The 18,752-nt window shown below is 39.9% G+C and overlaps 1 protein-coding gene across 1 annotated transcript; it reads left to right on the top strand.

The window, feature by feature from the left end:
• Positions 1–4,937: 4,937 nt before the first annotated feature.
• LOC144713620 (putative sulfate transporter 3.3) lies at positions 4,938–10,995 on the top strand. Its single transcript, XM_078588264.1, has 14 exons — positions 4,938–5,720; positions 5,845–6,225; positions 6,378–6,426; positions 6,523–6,730; positions 6,818–6,989; positions 7,071–7,136; positions 8,724–8,837; positions 8,920–9,036; positions 9,292–9,418; positions 9,489–9,775; positions 9,844–10,034; positions 10,285–10,364; positions 10,453–10,529; positions 10,626–10,995. Exons 2-14 carry the CDS (start codon positions 5,938–5,940, stop codon positions 10,782–10,784), a joined length of 1,935 nt encoding a protein of 644 aa, XP_078444390.1. The 5' UTR covers positions 4,938–5,720; positions 5,845–5,937; the 3' UTR covers positions 10,785–10,995.
• The last annotated feature ends 7,757 nt before the right edge of the window (positions 10,996–18,752 follow it).

Below are 18,752 nucleotides of genomic sequence, written 5' to 3' on the forward strand. Positions count from 1 at the left end.
ATTCTCGCCAAGGTGAATTTCATTCAAGGCTTCCTCTATTTATACTAAATGGTCCTTTTCTATAAAACCCCCTAAACTTTAAATATGTCTCTTCTAGGACACGAGGTGTAGCTTGGCACCCCACGTGTCGGAGTCTCGACCTATCGATTGTGTTAAATTGATCTGATGTTAATTAATCTATATGATGATATAGTCGATTAATTTGGAAGGCCAATAAAGGTTATTGGGCCGTTGGAGTCGTTAACTAGACTGATACATGGGCCTAGAGGGTCATACGCAAATGGTCTTTTGGACGTTGGAAGATATACTTAAGTTTTGGGGATTTTTATGAAAAATACCCACTTAGTATAAATAGGAGAAGGCCCTAAACGAAATTCACCTAGGCCAGAATTTTTCAGGGGCCTTTCCCTTCTTCTCTACTCTCCCCTCACCCCCTCTCCATTCCTGATGTGATCGGGACGACGTAACGATGCCGACAGAGAAAGAACGAGGCTCGTCAATGAGGAGGAGATCCGACATGCCGAGGACCGCGTAGATACGCCTAGAGGCTGCACACTTGAGCAGCTCGACTTGTCTCGCTCGGGGATCAAAGAAATCACGAATGAGATTCGTGCAAAGGTACTTTGTTTAATGTTTTTGTCAATGTCGTTCAATTCGCAAAAGTCTTCCATTGTGCATCATTTTGTTTTATTCATCCAGATCTAGGCCTCTATAGAACCCAACAATAACAATAGAGATGGATGTTGATTGAAGCTCATGAAGGCAAAAGAGGAGATCTGATGTGCCATGAACTGTGTGAATACAGCTAGAGGCTGCACACATGAGCAGCACGACTCGTCTCACTTGAGGATCCAAGAAATCACAGATTTGATCTGTGCCGAGGTTATTTATTTCACTATTTTGTTGATTCCATTAGGATTTAGTTCAAGTCTTCTGATGTGAATCATTTTGAGTTCTTCATCCAGATATAGGCCTCTCGAACCCATCAAATACTTACTAAATTAGCAGAAAGCTCGTGGTTGATTTTGACTTAAATTTTTTTATTAAAAAATTATTTATCCATTTTGACTTGGATGAAGATATAATTGACCTAATATTGAATATTACTCAGGCATTCTAGAGAAGAAGGTATGCATAGTGAAGAAGGCATTATATGGACTAAATTAATGTTCATGGGGGACCTAGTTTGGAAAATGTTCTCGAACAAAGGAGGAACATGGGATATTGACAAATTATTTGAACAACACCTTTTCTTAAGCATTCAAGGGGTTAATCTCCATAATGTTTTAAGAAGATTCTTATGTGATTACTAGTGAATATTAGAATGAAAGCTAAGGTTGTTAGAAACCAGTTGACAAAGCCTTTTTTTATACCACTGGGTCAAACGAGAAAGAATTAGAGTATTGACAATTTATGCTCCTAAGATTTTGTATTTTCTCAAGTAAAATGTGTTACAAAAGAGACCACAATGATGAAATGCAAGCCGTCCAAAATTCCAGTCGACTCAAATTTGAAATAAGGAAACTCCAAAGATCCAATGGATCATAAAAACAAGAATAAAAACGTGATTGAAAATTTTATTTTCTAGTTGGAATGTTAAATGATTTCATTCATCTTATAGATAAAAAATGATGCAATTAGCTGACGTAGTTGTCACATTTTAAAGGGCAACCAGAAAATGAACATCTATTAGAAGTAGAAATGGTTTTTTTGTTGATCTATATACTTATGCTATGGAAGATCCACAAGGAACGGAGGTCAGTGTCAGCGCATTTCTCTTTCTTTGGGCACACTACTTATAGAGGAAAAAAATGATTGTGTGATTAGGCCTAGTACTGAAGCAGATTCTGAAGCAATTGGAAAATGGGCTTGTGAAGCATTATGCATTACAAGAATTCTTAAGAATGCAATTTTGTTTCAAGAACCCTACAACACTACATTGTAGCAGTAAGCCTATGATCAACATAACTTAAAACCTGGTGCAGCATGATAGAAATAACCATGTCGAGATTGGCAAACAAATACTGAGAAAAAGGCATAGTAAGAGGATTCTTAGAAATTCATTCTACAAGCTGAATTGCAAGCTAGGGATTCACAGAATCTTACTATCAGCTTAAGAGGGTGTCTGTATATTGTCATTTACCCACTCAATATTATATACTTTACCTTCCTTTATTTTTAAGTAAATATTTTTGGTATTCTAGATATGTCATTATGATTTCAAAAAGTCATTAGATTCGTCTTACAAGCATATTTTACTATGTTTATTTGGAACCTACTTCTTTTATTAACTACAAAAGTTGGGCGTTTTGTTAAAAACCAGCGACATACTTCTGTTTTGTTTCATAGTTTTTTGACAGGATTCCATTAAGTGGTTCAAGGGGATCATAAATCTCACAGTTTCATATTTTTAACACTTATTTAATTTTTTTAATGCAGGTATATTGGTTTTTAATAGAGAATCCGTCTTATGCAGCATTAATTATAAACAGATTTTCTATGTACAGAGCTGGTAGATGGAATTTTGCTTCCCTAAGAAAAACCACTCTGGAACCAACTTACTTTTTATTTTTGATGATATGGTTTGTTCTGTAAAAATGTGTCTAGTATGTACCCAAAAACTGTGTTGACATTTGTGTCATTAAAATCGATGGTTTTAGTTCAATATAAACAATAACGGGTTTTCACTGATACCACAAGCTAAATTAACTTATGACAATAGCCGTTTCATGGGCACGAATCATTTTTGATGAGACAAAAATGGGTAAGATGTATAATGTTTCATGCCGTACTTTTATGGAATTGTGGCAGACCACATAGCACAGTTATCCATTGAAAGATTTGGACTGGCCTATGGGTTCGTTAAAATGGTTGAACTGGCCGTAAATAGGCAGTTCACATATACGGCAACGTCTCCAGTTTTTAAACGCAAACTTCATAAAAGGATTATGAATCCATGTTATGGTTGTTTTCCTATTTGGCTGTAGTTTCTAATGGAAATTTAACGATGGATCGTCAAAGTACACAAGTAGGTATTTTAATCGACAAGCATAGATGCACTTGCAGAGTTTTTTTTCACCCAAAAATATGCACTTTGGGTGTCACATGCATAATTTCTTTTATGCATTTTGTTTTCTAGTGTTTGACTTGTCACTTTCTAGCTATCTATGATTAGGCTGCCTTCCACTTAGTACCAGAGAAAAGTAAGAGAGATCTCCCTTGAATGACATTCAATCGTCACACCGAGGGTTGCTACCCCTATTGTACTTCATGTTATTTCTCTCATTGTTCTATTATCTTAAGTATTGATGTCCTGCAAGGCCTCGCTTGTTTGGCCTGTCGTGTTGTTTTCAATCTATATATTTAAACTACAGAAGGCAGTTATAACAACAAGGACGTGGATGATGCGTTAGTTAAGCTACATAGTTTAATTACAGAAACCCATGTAATGCGAACTTTAATGTCTGGTGATACAGAATCCCTCACACAGAGAGTAATCAATCCTGAGAATGCTATAATGGGGTGGGGGGGGGAGGTGGCGATGTCTAGACGAATGCTGACTTGTCTTTCGTTTTGATTGAAAAAGTGGTGTTCATCTTCTACCCCTTCTATAACTCATGAGTGACCAATCGCAGCAAGCCCCACTCATCACCTTTAATAATTGACAGAAGACATGAGGAAATTAACACCTTTCTAATTGAGTGGTCCGCCGCCGAGAAAGACGATAAAACAAGCCGAACTACTCTACTTGTTTCCGACAGGCTCTGTCATCATTTGCCTGGAGGGACTAGATATCTTGATTCGAACGTCTCTCCTCCTTCCCTAACCTCCGTCTCTTTACCTCTCTCTTCTCTTATAGAGCAGTCCATATCCTTTCCAAGTAGAATGACGTCAATAGTTCTTTCTCTTTTTAGAATCTCTTTAATGTAGCTTTATAGCTGTTCTGGTATGATACAAGTTGTATCGCTTCATCTTTGGATGTCGCTCACCAATCCAGGATCCTGATATTCCCCACCAACATTAACTTTCCGTTCGCAGTTTTCCCCAACCTTTCTGCTTGGTGTCCTTTCGGTGTGTCCCTGCTCTTAAGTCTTAAGCCTGGCATATTCATTCATTGGATAGGTTTTTTATCTATCTTCCAGTTCTTCCTTATTATATGGCCAAGTTTCTGTTGTTATCTTAAAACTGCAATTTATCTTGAAATCTTGAAATAAATTGATAAAAGATAAAAAAACGTAATGTGTTTCTTGGGATTTTGTATGACGTGCAAATTTCTTAAGTTCAAATGAATTTTAGAGTTCAACTTGTTAAATAAGTATTGCAACATCGGTGAGCCAAGGTTTAACTTTTTTTGTTGAATTATGATTTTTTTCAGAGTAGAAAAGTTCTCAATCAAAATGGTATCCTCTCTCAAATTGGACAACCGAACTCGGAAATAAATCTTTTTAAAATAATCTTGTTTATTCTGCTTGCCATTGAGTTAGTTAGGCCAGGTGACGGGTGACACATCCATTTTATACTTCTGCATGCTACTCCGGGGAATGTAAATTTATTCATACCCTCCACGTATATATGAAGACATGACCCTCAATTCAATTGACCCACAAGCCTCCCTCTTTCTCTCTCCCTGAATTAATGAAGTTTGTTGTTTTCGTCCGATTCCTCTGCCTTCATTTCCTTTGCATCGGACGGAAACCAAATAATAAATTGAGCACTAACACGTGCGAGAGCGGCGACACAGTTGTCGAAGCCCTGTATTTTTTTACATACCCTTTTCGTTTCCATTGCTACAATGCTACCCATCTAGGCATAAAATGAAACTCGATCACGGTTGAAACCCACCGAAATATGGGGGTTAGAGAGGGAGAGAAGTGGAAGCTTTTGAAAGAGAGAGAGGAGAGAGAGAGTGACTGAGAGGGTGAGAAGGGGAAGTTTGAGAGAGAAAGAGAGATAGATGGAGAGAGAGGTGGAAGTTTGAGAGAGAAAGAGGATAGATGGAGAGAGAGGTGGAAGTTTGAGAGAGAAAGAGAAATAGATCGAGAGAGAGGTGGAAGTTTCAGGGAGAAAGAGAGATAGATGGAGAGAGAGGTGGAAGTTTGAGAGAGAAAGAGAAATAGATCGAGAGAGAGGTGGAAGTTTCAGGGAGAAAGAGAGATAGATCGAGAGAGAGGTGGAAGTTTGAGAGAGAAAGAGAAATAGATCGAGAGAGAGGTGGAAGTTTGAGAGAGAAAGAGAGAGATCGAGAGAGAGGGGGAAGTTTGAGAGAGAAAGAGAGAGATCGAGAGAGAGGTGGAAGTTTGAGAGAGAAAGAGAAATAGATCGAGAGAGAGGTGGAAGTTTCAGGGAGAAAGAGAGATAGATCGAGAGAGAGGTGGACATTTGAGAGAGAAAGAGAGAGATCGAGAGAGAGGTGGACATTTGAGAGAGAAAGAGAGAGATCGAGAGAGAGGTGGAAGTTTGAGAGAGAAAGAGAGAGATCGAGAGAGAGGTGGAAGTTTGAGAGAGAAAGAGAGAGATCGAGAGAGAGGTGGAAGTTTGAGAGAGAAAGAGAGAGATCGAGAGAGAGGTGGAAGTTTGAGAGAGAAAGAGAAATAGATCGAGAGAGAGGTGGAAGTTTGAGAGAGAAAGAGAGATCGAGAGAGAGGTGGAAATTTTCCAACTTTTCTTCTCGTCTGGAGCGGTGGAGATGGAGGGGTCCATGTCGAGTGTGAGCCCCGAAGGTAAGAAAGAAGGGATGAACCGGCTAACGATAAGACCTCTGATCCCATCTATTTCTCTTCCCTCCTAAGGCCCACAAGTCACATCTTGCCTCTCCATCCTTCTCTTCCTTCTTTCTCTCTCTAGGGCCGCCACGGCTGGGCCCTCTTGTCGTCGTTCTTGGCGTCCTGAGATGCATGCATAAATAGCGTACCGTGTCCAAGGCAGAGTAGTGGGAACATGGGCGAGCGCGGCGGCGACGGGCCAGTCCGGGTTGAGATAGGCTTCCCGGAGGTGGCGGCGCCACCGCCGAGAGGCACGCCGGCCAAACTCAAGATTCGTTTCAAAGAAACCTTCTTCCCCGACGACCCTTTTCGCCAGTTTAAGGGACAGCCTCTCGGCGCTAAGTGTGCGCTCGCCGCCCGTTACGTGTTTCCAATCCTCCACTGGGCTCCCAAGTATAGCCTCTCTCATTTCAGATCAGACCTCGTCTCCGGCCTCACCATCGCTAGCTTGGCCATCCCTCAGGTTTCCCATTAGTCCTCTTGTTAATATTCAAGCCGTAATTAAAGTTTCAACGGCGTTCATTTCCCTCTTAATGCTCGGTGTATTGCGCTTAGTATTCCAAGCCTTTACTTGGGCTTCTTTTCCTATTAAACGTTGTCTATCTTCTTTGACAGGGTATTAGCTACGCGAAGCTCGCCAATCTACCTCCCATCGTTGGACTCTGTAAGTTCACTTTCGTTCAATCTCCACTTTAATGATATAGTCTATTATACTCCTGAATACTTACGGTGTTTAAAATATTACCGCTAAACTATCAAGACTCAAGCTTTGTGCCGCCGATGGTGTACGCGATTCTGGGTAGCTCTAGAGATCTTGCGGTCGGGCCAGTCGCCATTGCCTCTCTTCTCATGGGCTCGATGCTTCAGCAGGCGGTGTATCCCAACAACGACCCATATCTCTTGCTCCAATTGGCCTTCACGGCTACCCTCTTCGCCGGCATCTTCCAGGCGATGCTCGGGATCCTCAGGTGCAACTGATATTTCCTTTCTCTTAGTTCAACTACTTCGGTGATGATGTATACATAAAGTGAAGTAAAAGCTAAGGTCTGATTCAGGTTAGGCTTCATTATCGACTTTCTCTCCAAGGCCACCCTCATTGGGTTCATGGCCGGCGCAGCCATTATTGTCTCTCTCCAGCAGCTCAAGGCCCTTCTCGGCATAACCCACTTCACCAAACAAATGGGCATCGTTGCTGTTCTTAAGTCTGTCTTCAAGAAGACCGACGAGGTTTCTCTTCCTCCATTAACAAAATATATTTTATCTCCGCTAAAACATATTCATGGTGTGAGTATCGTGGTGTGGTTGCAGTGGTCTTGGCAGACGATTCTTATGGGCTTATGCTTCTTGGCCTTTCTCCTGATCACAAGACATATTGTAAGTTCCCATAACTACAAAAGTAAGCTGTTTTGTTGCATTATTTGAGAGTCGTATTCGTTCGTTCTCTTCTCTTAGGAAGCCTGCACAGCCTTATTCCCGTGGCCTATTTGTCTTCTTCTACGCCAAATCACGACACGTCGTGAAGGAAAATCGTAGAGATTTAGGAGAGCATCGAGAGGTCACGGGACTGTTCTCGTGAGTGAACAGAAGGAGACGTCACCCTTCACCTGATTTTTCGCGCTAGTTAGGGCCACTTAAGCCATCCTTTTTTCCTTTTTTGCAACTCCTATCCAGGATTGAAGCTATCTGACAAATATTTTAAAGACAGCATTGGAATTATAAACCCTTTTGTTCAAAAATGATATCTACCCTTCTAAAAAAAGATATCATAGCTATCTCTCATTGCTTCTTCCAGTTTCTAGGTCAAGTTTTGTACTTACCGGGTTAATCAAAAAAGTTAAACTTTATGTTATTTGTAGGAAAATTGGGGGGCCATGGGTAAGGACTGATGTAATTTTTGGATGTAACGCTCATCTTATTCTGGTAAATATCCTTTTTTCCTGACGGTTATCAGGGTAAGAACGAAATTAAGTTCGTTTGCTGAAAGCCAGAAATCGTGGTTAGGCTAAGTTTTTTGTTGTAATTATTCTCCGTAGAGAATTCCACATACAAATGGCCGCCATTAGGAAGTTACTGATAGGCCTCAGGAGGTGAACTCTTAGTCCCTGTTTGATACTTTAAGAATAAATGAGAAGGGAGAACACTCTGCCACGTGTGGCCCATACAAACAGGAGAAGCTAGAAGCCAACACGGTAAAAGCCGGTAATTCAGGAAAAAGAGGTCTGAACATGTAAAAAGTTTCTCTTGCCTTTGTCTTTGACGAAAGGTCCTCCGAATCCTCTGCTCTTCGGCAGGTCAAATCGAGGCCTCCATCCGACCCATAAAATCCGATATACCCACACCCTTTTGAATCTCTCTTCCTCACTTTCCTTGTGAAGTATGAACGGCGCAGAGTAGTCTTTTGATCATGTTTTCTTCCATCCGCTTGTTTCTTGGAAACCCTGATCATGTTTCAGGTCGCTTGTCGGCATCTTAACCATGCTCTTTTCTCACTTCCACTTTCTTACACAACTGCGTTTGAGGACATAGGACTCCTGCAGTCAGTTCAAGGGTCAGCAGTCAATCACGACTGCTGCAGACAGACTCTCATTAACATAGAAAAAGTCACAGAATTAACTTTGGGAATTTTTTTTATCAGTTATAGACTGTGAAGTTACGAAAATCAAGTTATTTCGGAACTTTGTTTCCTTTATATGCTTAAAAAGGAAACCATGGGGACCGGTCCCCGGTCGCCGCTATGAAGGAGAACAGTACAATAGGTGTAAGGCTGCTAAGTACGTATAAAGTACTTGTCATATGGCATAGGGATCAGACGAGTAAGACATGGGAAAGTGAAAATTAGGAAATAAGGGTATAGACAAGAAAATATTTTGGAATATTTAACAAACTTAATGATTCTAGAGGACACAGTACATTTTGTTGTAAGGATACTCGAACATGACACCTTCATTGCGACTTGAACAGAGCATCAAGAAGCCGAGGCTATTCTGGATATCTGCCGGAGCTCCATTGACGTCCGTCATCATATCCACAGCTGTGGTCTTCCTCTGTAAGGGTCAACGCCATGGCATCAGCGTGGTTAGTACTCTCTCTCTCTCTATCGTTCTCCGAAAATATCGCTCTTTAATTTATAAAACGATACTTTAATTTATTTGTAAAGATTGGAGAGCTAAAGAAAGGACTCAACCGTCCGTCCTGGGATATGCTGCTGTTCGACGGCAAGTACTTGTCGGCTGTGATCAAGACGGGGCTCGTCACAGGGATAATATCTCTCACAGTGAGTCCATCCCTATCTTCTGAGTAACTTCAGTCATGACCATCTCCTCTCGTCATTATCCGTCCCTTACCATCCAAATTTCGTGACGTCCGTTCCGAGCCTCGCTCGACATCTCTTTTTCATTCTATATTTTCTACTGCTTGCGGATGACGATAATCGTCATTTGGAAACCAGTCATCATCCGTAGGCTTGAAAGAGAGTAATAATTTCGTTGATGACGAAAAACTCTTAATATTTTTATCTCTGAATACCCAGGAAGGAGTGGCCGTGGGTAGAACGTTCGCCTCGCTCAAGGGTTACCAGGTTGACGGAAACAAGGAGATGATGGCGATCGGACTGATGAACGTGGTGGGCTCCTGTACCTCCTGCTACGTAACGACAGGTAACGAAGAAAAAACAAATAAAAGAAAGTTCATGGGGACGAGGTAGCTCAAGATTTCAGCGGTGAACAGGCGCTTTCTCGAGGTCCGCCGTCAACCATAACGCCGGGTGCAAGACGGCGATGTCGAATATCATCATGGCCTTGACAGTAATGGTGACGCTCCTCTTCCTAATGCCGCTCTTCGCCTACACTCCGAACGTCGTCCTCGGCGCCATCATCATCACAGCCGTCATCGGCCTGATCGACGTTCAGGCTGCTCGCCATGTGTGGAAGATGGACAAAGTCGACTTCTTAGTTTGCCTCTGCGCATTCCTCGGTGTCATCTTCATATCCGTTCAGGACGGGCTCGCCATCGCCGTAAGATAATCCCGATTATCTTACAACAAATTAGCGGGGCTTTTACGATCTTCTCTTGTATCTTGCAGGTTGGGATTTCCGTATTTAGGATTATTCTACAAATCACGAGGCCAAAGATGGAGGTTCTGGGAAACATCCCTGGGACGGAACTTTACCGCAGCGTTCACCAGTACCGAGACGCCACCAAGATACCCGGATTCCTAATCCTGGCTGTTGAGGCGCCAATCAACTTTGCTAACACCAATTACCTCAACGAGAGGTGATTTGCGCAGTCTTTCGTTTTTACCGCGAGGAAGATGACGAAGACGAAATCGTTATCGTCTTCGTCGATCTTTCGTGGGTTCATATAAGATGACGACTCGTCCGCAGTTGGGATGACGGGTCTCCATCGTTTTGATCATTCATCAGCAGTAGGATGACGATGAGGAGTTTTGTCATCGTTTGCATTCACTATCTTCGTTCATTACCATTCGTGTTTATTGGTTCTCGTGTTGGTACGTTTCTCACAGGATCACGAGATTCATAGCAGATTACGACGAGGAACGGCAGAAGCAAGAGGAGCTTCATCATCTTATCCTCGACTTATCAGGTAGTCTTTATCGGGGTTTTATTATGACTTAAGATGGAGGGATTTTAAACGTAAAATTTGGCTGTTTCACGGATTCAATGGCTCTCAGCTGTGAGCGCCGTGGATACGAGTGGCATTTCGTTCCTCACCGATCTAAAGAAATCCATGTCGAAGAGAGGACTCGAGGTGAGGGTGCATCATTGTCCGCAGAGCTTTCTTCCGTAAACCTCCTCATCGTCCATTGAACCCTAATGCCTAAACTCATGTGATCTCCCTTCATAGGTCTCCTTTGTCAACCCAGTAGGCGAGGTGATGGAGAAGCTTCAGCGGGCAAACCAGGCCACTGGCTTTCTGGGTCCGGATTCACTTTTCTTGACAGTTGGGCAAGCAGTTCTCTCTCGCTCTTCTCTGATGAAGGAATCAGTGCCGGCTCAAGTCTAGAACCCCAACAAGTGGAGGTTTTGATTGAGAGAGAATGACCGGGCGAAGCTCAGATAGTCAGATTGGTGGTGTCTTAGAATGACCTATTCCTATCCCTCTTTGTTTTGTCGACTTTTTACTGTTCCTTAATTGTTGGAAGCTCAACAGTAAGTTTGTTGGGCTAACTCTGTTGTAATGGAAGTTCCACATGCAATGTTAAGCATTCTCTCTCTCTCTCGCTCTCTCTCTCTCTCTCTCTCTCTCTCTCTCTCTCTCTCTCTCTCTCTCTCTCTCTCTCTCTCTCTCTCTCTCTCTCTCTCTCTCTCTCTCTCTCTCTCTCTCTCTCTCTCTCTCTCTCTCTCTCTCTCTCTCTCTCTCTCTCTCTCTCTCTCGCTCTCTCTCTCTCTCTCTCTCTCTCTCTCTCTCTCTCTCTCTCTCTCTCTCTCTCTCTCTCTCTCTCTCTCTCTCTCTCTCTCTCTCTCTCTCTCTCTCTCCTGGACTGGACTGTGGGGTGTACATTATTCTCCATGCCGTAATTCAAACTCAACTCACCTGAGCCACCGAATTCATCTTCTTCTTGGTGATCTGATCTTGATCTCCGCCCTTCTGTCGAAGTTGTCTGTAGTAAGAGAGGAGCGCTGCTCGCCGGTCGCCGTTTGGAGGAACGACAGATGTGGAGAGCGCTGTTCGAACGCAAGAACGAAGCGGATGATCTCGCGGACATGGCCGCCGCGGTAGCTCTTCGTAGACGCTGATCAGCACTTCGCGCCTTGAACGTAGGTCAGTTTTTTCTCCCTTCGCTGTCATCTTCATCTTGAACGCTCGATTCGTAAACTGCATACATACGAGTACGTTTCTTGCACTCGGAGGCTTTAGAGCTCGTGAATTTGTAAGTTGGTGGTTCTTGAAACGCTTGAACTCTTCCATGCACCGTCGAATAACGTAACTCCACGGCCACACTGGAACAAGTGCACGCCCGTGCAAGTAGCTCGATTTTGAAGATGAATGCCTGACATACGACCGGTTCTCTCTCTCTCTCTCTCTCTCTCTCTCTCTCTCTCTCTCTCTCTCTCTCTCTCTCTCTCTCTCTCTCTCTCTCTCTCTCTCTCTCTCTCTCTCTCTCTCTCTCTCTCCCTCTCTCTCTCTCTCTCTCTCTCTCTCTCTCTCTCTCTCTCTATCCGTCTGGCTATCTATCTATCTATCTTTCTCTCTCTCCCTCTCTCCCTCTGAAGCATGACAAATGATAGACTCGGGAAGAATGACAAATGACGACATAGGGCTGAATAAAAACAAGCCACTAATCAAACCGATGATTTTTATTATATGACTATGAGGATATTAGTAGCGGAAGAATCATTTTCCTGGACAGTGGGGTATACTATGCCCTAGATTTTGATGACTGGAGGGTCTCGGTATTTAGGATATGCTGGTCACTCCAGCTTTGTTAATCTAATCCGACTACATAGGTGAAAGCCCACAAGGAAGTACTGAAACAAATAAAGTAAGGATCCCTGTACTTTTACAAAATCCCCTCTACTAATCCTCTCAAATTTGTCTTGGTAAATTTGCCCAATACTCAACTTGATGACCCAAAATTTCTTTTTATTTTCTATGTGCAAGTCATTGTTCTTTCCCCTTCAAACTCTATCATTACACTTTTATTTTCTTATATCTAATCTGCCCTCAGAGTTTTTCCTTTCTTTACTCAATAGCTTCTCCTTTATCAATTCTGTATAACATTCTTCTTGAGATATCTTCTTCTAAATTTCTGTTTTGTGTTCACCAAAATCTTATGTTTAAAAATTGCATCTAATCTAAAATATTCCTCAGAAACTCTCTAACATCCTTACATTTTTCACCTTTTCTTCTCAATACCTTCCTAAAGATATTTCATTCAATCCCTCCCCTAAATTCACCATATTTTTCCTTCAAAATCCTCAAAGATTCCCCAATTCTCACACTTTTTTGCTCTTTCAATCCATGACTTTTCCTTCTGTCTCTAGGTTCTTAAATATTTTCAAATCAATCCCAAATATCTCTACTTTAAGATACTTTCATTCCATGAAATCTCAAAGTTTCTTTCTTGATTTCAAGATCAAGATATTCTCAATTTCAAGATACTTTCAATACAATCCTCCCGTCTTCTACCTGTACCCTTAATCTCAATTTATTAACCAGTACAAAATAAGAAAAATATGTCAACTACCCAAAACTGCAGAAAAATCATAAATTTTGTGTAAATTCTATTTTAGTTAGTTTCACATGTTATAACTTGGAAATACATACATTTTGATTCAGATATTTTGGTTATATGCATGAATTTCCCAAGTTATGTTCAATGGTTGCTAACAGACTAATGATCATGTTATTAGAATAACTGTTGCATGTTTATTTGCATCCAAACGGGCATATAACTATGTGTTCATCATTAGAATAGCTAAATTCATCTGTATAAGGATGTTCTTATTTTTATGGGTTTTAAATCATTTTGCAAAATTTTCATGCATTGCTTGTATGTAGAGATATGGATTGGGGTTTATTTGTGGTTTTATTTACTGTATGCACATTATCAAAATTTCATATTTCAATGTCACATGTCACCATTCATTATATTTTCATGATGCCAATAATTAAAGATTGTTAATGAGTGCTTATGTTAATCATTACAAAAGGTCCCATTGTGACATTATGAACCATAGTGCATAATACGCCAATATTGAGCATAACCTCTTTATTTTTCACAGTGAATAGAGATTTGTCATCAGGATATAAAATGATAATTAAAATTACAATAAATATGATGAGACATGCAAATGCTTGATTTCAGCGCGAAATATTGAGGCTTAAGTTTCAAAAATGCGGCATTGAGCATGAAACATGCCATTACATGTTGTGAATGATGAATGGATAAAATGCATAATTCAGACATGTATTATACAGGCTTTTGTTTGGAGTCTATATTGTGAATTAACATTTGATGCATCTGATTTTTCTGTTAATTCGTTGTTGGGGAGAGGAAGGAAAAGACTTATGTGGTCATTTATTATGTCAGAAAGACCTTACAACATTCTCGAGTTGAAATTTCTATTGTTATTGAATTAAGAGATCAGAATTAATTTCTGCTGTTATTGCATTAGAGAAATTTGGTTATTAATTTCTTATTATACAAGTGATAGCATTTCTTGATCATGATGTTTTAAAATTTAGCAGAATTTTTCTGCTAAATTTTTTTCTAACATTTACACATTTAACCTTTATCTGAGATACATTTTCTGCTGACTAGTGACTCACCATTCATGGAAAAATTACCTTGTTGTGTGTATGTTGTGAATTTTTTTGTGACATATAAGAGGCCTCAAGAGTCAACATCCAAAAAAAGAAGAAGTACCTCAAGGAAACAAGCTTAAAATTTTCAAATGAACATGATCTGTTTTACTAATGGGAGGAAAAATTATAAAGAGATGTGTACCAATCAAAGAGAAAAATCATATCTTTGACCTTTGCCATCCATAGCCATGACAAGACTATTACTCATCAGAGCAAACATCCTATCAAGTGTTCAAAATGGGTTTTTATTGGCTTGATTTTCATCTTACAGTACTATATTGTCAAGAATATCTAATTTTGCCTAATTAGATATTACTCATGGATATTATGTGGCCTTCAATCCAATCACACCACCATGTTTAATTTAGGTTCATTGAAAGAAATATTTATTCATTATTAGATGTTTATAATGAAGTCCATGACAATGTCAGCAGCCTAGTGAATTGTGATGAGATCAATCATTTTTAAATAGGTATTCTAAAAATTTCTGTTTGATTGATAGTTGAAATTAGCATCAAATTATCCGGATATAATGTCACTATATGATCATACTTATATGATAAGTATGGCTGATCCTATGACCCCTAGTGTGGATACACAGGCTAGAAAATGGGTGTTCTTTGATCTTATGAATCCTGAATAGTATTATACCTAAACATCAAATAGGCTGATTCATGATGCAGTTGTATAAGTGATCTGTTGACCTGAAACACCAAGGACATCTCATGAATGAATGACTATGTTTTACTATGTCTTAGGAGTCTCTAACCATGGGATTGAGTGATTGCATGAGAAGTATACATAGGTATTTCAAACAAGTCTTTGCTCATATAGAGTAAGAAGTATGTAAATGTGATTGAGTGAGTGGTCATAAGGGGATTGTGTCCTTGGTATAGGAGGAGATTGAATTCTAGGAAGACAGTTTAGATGAATCCCTTGTTAGAATATAAAGGATAATGGAGAAGGTGTTCCCTAATCATCCCCATTCCACATCGATACTAACTGGATTAGGGTGTGATGAATAATCCTAACCTAAGTCACTCAAGAGTCACGCGTGGGTGAAGGATTATATATTTACCGTAACCAATAATAGTAAATGTTCCATGAGAGAGTTTGAGCACTGCTCTATACCTTCTAGAACACCAGGTGTAGCTCACCCCCCACTTTAAAAACTTTCTCTATCAATTTGATTAAATACACATGAATTAATCATTATACTGATACAGTTAATTAATAAGGTTTGCTAATAGTATTTAATGAATCAATAAAGTAATTAACTAGAGTGATACATCAGCCCCACACATAAGATTAAAGTTACTTTTACTTAAGATATTTTTGTGAAATATTTGATGTAAATTATATTTAGTAGAGGGGCATCCATCTTAAGTCCTTGGGCCTACCAAAGCTAGTCTCCCTCTTTGTCCTTTTCATTTCCGCTGTCAACCAAAAAGAGGGTATTCACGGTGAGAAGTTCTACTAGAGATTCAAAAAGAGTTGGAGAAGATAAAGTGGACATCAATGGGCACCTTGATTGTGTGGATACTTATAGATTCTAGACACATGAATGACATCATAACAATCTGCCGAGAAAGCTAGGGGTAGAAAAAGGTCCCCCAAAATATAGAACATTTGATTTGTTTTAGAGATTGATTTGGAATCGATCTTAGGTTCTCTTGGAAAGAAAATAGTTTTCTAACCGTCAACCAAAGCACTAGAAACCATCACCTATGCCAATAAAACCTATTTTAGAAGCTAAAAATTTCCATAAACATGGAATTGATTTTATGGGAGCTTCTCCTAATTCACATGCATTTGAGTTAATTTTCATGGTTGTTGACTATATTTCCAAATGACTAGAGTGTATATCTAATAGGAAATCATATACCAAATGTGGAATTTTTTTGTTAATATATAAACCTTAACCATATTTTGTTGTCTTAAAGCTTTATTTTTGACTGACTTTTAATTTATAACACAGAGTTACTATGTCTTGTAATCCCCAATCATCAATCAAGAAGATCCTTCTAAAAGTGGTAGTCCCAGGTTGTGAATTTCAAAAAAACAAATTAGAGGAAGCTTCATGGGCATGCAGAATGGCTGAAATTTTTTTTTTATATATCTCTCCTTTTTGAAAAAAAACTTCTACCCATGACATATACCTCTACCTCTGCAGCATAAAGGATACTGGCAATGAAAATGCTAGAATTTGCTTTAGATGATGAACAAAAAAATGTTTGTTGAACTCCATGAGTTATAACAAATGACTAAAATTTTTGAATGTGAAGCTGCGATGATCATGAAACCCAAATCAGGTAATAATTTTAAAGTTAATGAAAAATGGTTAAAACACTACATTGAAGCTAAAAAACTTCATGCTCTTATTTCTATCCACATTTGAAAACTTCCTGAATAAGCCAACCAATCATTAAGTCTTAATGACTTTTCAGCTTTGTAGTTCTATTTTCATTTGTCTCCCATGGTTTGCATGGTGTTCTTTTTACTTTCATTTTGAGGTACTTGACTCTTATGAAACTTTATTTCACTGCAGCACCACAACTATGAATCCGTAATAAAAAGATTCAGGGAAAAGAAAAAGATTAAAAATGACATTCTCAAACAGTTTATGTCAATGGATTGTACTTATCTGGGGAATTTCTTCTGAAAATAAGAAATGTTAATAACACCATTTTGAGAAATTCATTTCATTCTTGATCTAAAGAGAGTGAATTTAGAAGTTAAACTTGTTGAGTGCATCCTGAGATTTTCAATGTGATAGCAACCCTGATTTTTAGTCAGCATGTAAAAGACTTCCATAATCGTAATGATATCGAGTAGACTGGCTTGATAATAACAGGATGTAAATTTTATGGGTATGAGCGATGAACGCATGATAGTAGTAAAAGAACATTTCCACTTATTGTACTGGACGGCCAGTCCTATTTTGGGTGCCCATTACCTTCATTAAATGGAATTCTGAATAATGAAGTGGTTAGTACTGAGAAATTCATTTAAGTTTTATAAAACTCTAAAGATAGGCTTATCGGATGTCACAAATCTTACATTTATTTGTTTTTTGTGCATAGATTAAAATAGCAATCACTGTGGTATTAAATTATTAGTTCCAGAATGATGACCAGTTCAATTTTTGAGTTAAATGTTTCTGTTTTAATTTAGACTTAGCACTAGTATTTTATGTGAATCTCCACTTCATACTCTATAATAAAAACATGGTAAGGGGTCAATCAAAAGGATGACATATCTTCAATTTCAGAATATTTTGGAGGTTCAGAATAAAAAAAATGACTTCAAAGATAAAAATAAGTTTGAAGATTTTTGTGTATTGAATGATATATTATATAATTTTCGGGATGTTCTTTTATCAGAAGTTATATGAAAATAACTACCAATATATAAATCATTTTACCTGAATTTATTTGGTACTGAAAAGGAACATATGTATATACATTTTGATTTTGTTAGAATTAACTTTACGGAAAAATGATAACTATCATAATCAAGAAATTTGTAGAGTTTATTTAGATGCTGGAATGGTATTTATTATGAATACTGTTTTTAGGGATTTCTCACTGATTTTTTTGCAATATGTGAATTAATGTAACACCCTATTTACCTTAGGATATTCGAGATGGCCCCTTGAGTTGACTGGCCTGGACCTAGCTACTTTAGACTGGTCAAGACCAGTTTAGCCCTGGTTCATGGTTAATCCCCCTATTACAGGCAAGGTTAAAATTTGGTTAAGTCAACAAGGGAGGGCACTCTATGTACCGGTAGGCATGCAGCTATACCCCTCATAGACTAGTGGAGGAGTCAGGCTGCTTGTGGTTCTGATGGCGACCATGAAAACACACCAGTACAAGACGTGCCTCCACTCTCACATGAGACATCCTGCGTCTTGACACGTTGCCAATGCCAACTTCAGAACTGTCCGTTGGCGTAAGGCATTGACACGTCGACAACGTCATTTAATATTAGAATTTTTAATTAACAGTTATCTTATTTCCTCTTTCCTCCAAGGCCTATACATAGGCCAATGTTGTCAGAAACACTTGGTGAATTTCTTTGGAATTGAAGTTTCTTCTTCTGAAAGAAGTTTGCCCTAGCTGTCATCCCTCCCGAGCTGCTATCGCTCCCTCCTGCCGCCGCTGTCACTTTCAAGGGAGGTCAACAATCTCCCGCGCCTGTCGTGCTTGTGGTCGTCTACCCGCGCTCTCCACACGCAGAGCTGCTCGCCCACGTCCTGAGCGTGCAGGTCTTCCACCAACGCCATCGCGCAGGATGCCTGCCTGCGCCTGCGGGCGCCGGCCCTCCACCACCGCCATCACACATAGGCCACCCGACATGCCCGTGCGCACGGACCAACCACCCGCGCCGCCGCACGTAGGCCACCTCCCGCGCCTGCATGCGCAGGCCTCCCGCTGGCACCCTTCCGCTCGCAGGGCTATCCGCCCCACTGATGTAACGCGACATGTCGGGTGGTCGCGTTGCACTAATAGGGGTTGGTACAATGAGCGGAATGCTAAGTAACTGAGTTGCAAGCAAATTTATAAGGAAAATTGAACGAGAAAATGCAGCGATCATCGATAGGGGACGAAGGGCAAGAGACAACACGGGGAATGTCAAGCCTAGCCCAGGCTCCCAATG

The sequence above is a fragment of the Wolffia australiana genome, chromosome 16 (assembly GCF_029677425.1).
Source record: "Wolffia australiana isolate 7733 chromosome 16, ASM2967742v1".
In the NCBI taxonomy this organism is placed as follows: Eukaryota; Viridiplantae; Streptophyta; class Magnoliopsida; order Alismatales; family Araceae; genus Wolffia; species Wolffia australiana.

What these genes read in the sequence shown, in the direction of transcription:
- LOC144713620 (XM_078588264.1), top strand. Translation starts at nt 5,938, where the DNA reads ATGGGCGAGCGCGGCGGCGACGGGCCAGTCCGGGTTGAGATAGGCTTC. An exon ending in CTAGCTTGGCCATCCCTCAG is followed by an intron (nt 6,226 to 6,377) that starts GTTTCCCATTAG and finishes CTTCTTTGACAG; the next exon opens with GGTATTAGCTACGCGAAGCT. An exon ending in ACCAATTACCTCAACGAGAG is followed by an intron (nt 10,035 to 10,284) that starts GTGATTTGCGCA and finishes CGTTTCTCACAG; the next exon opens with GATCACGAGATTCATAGCAG.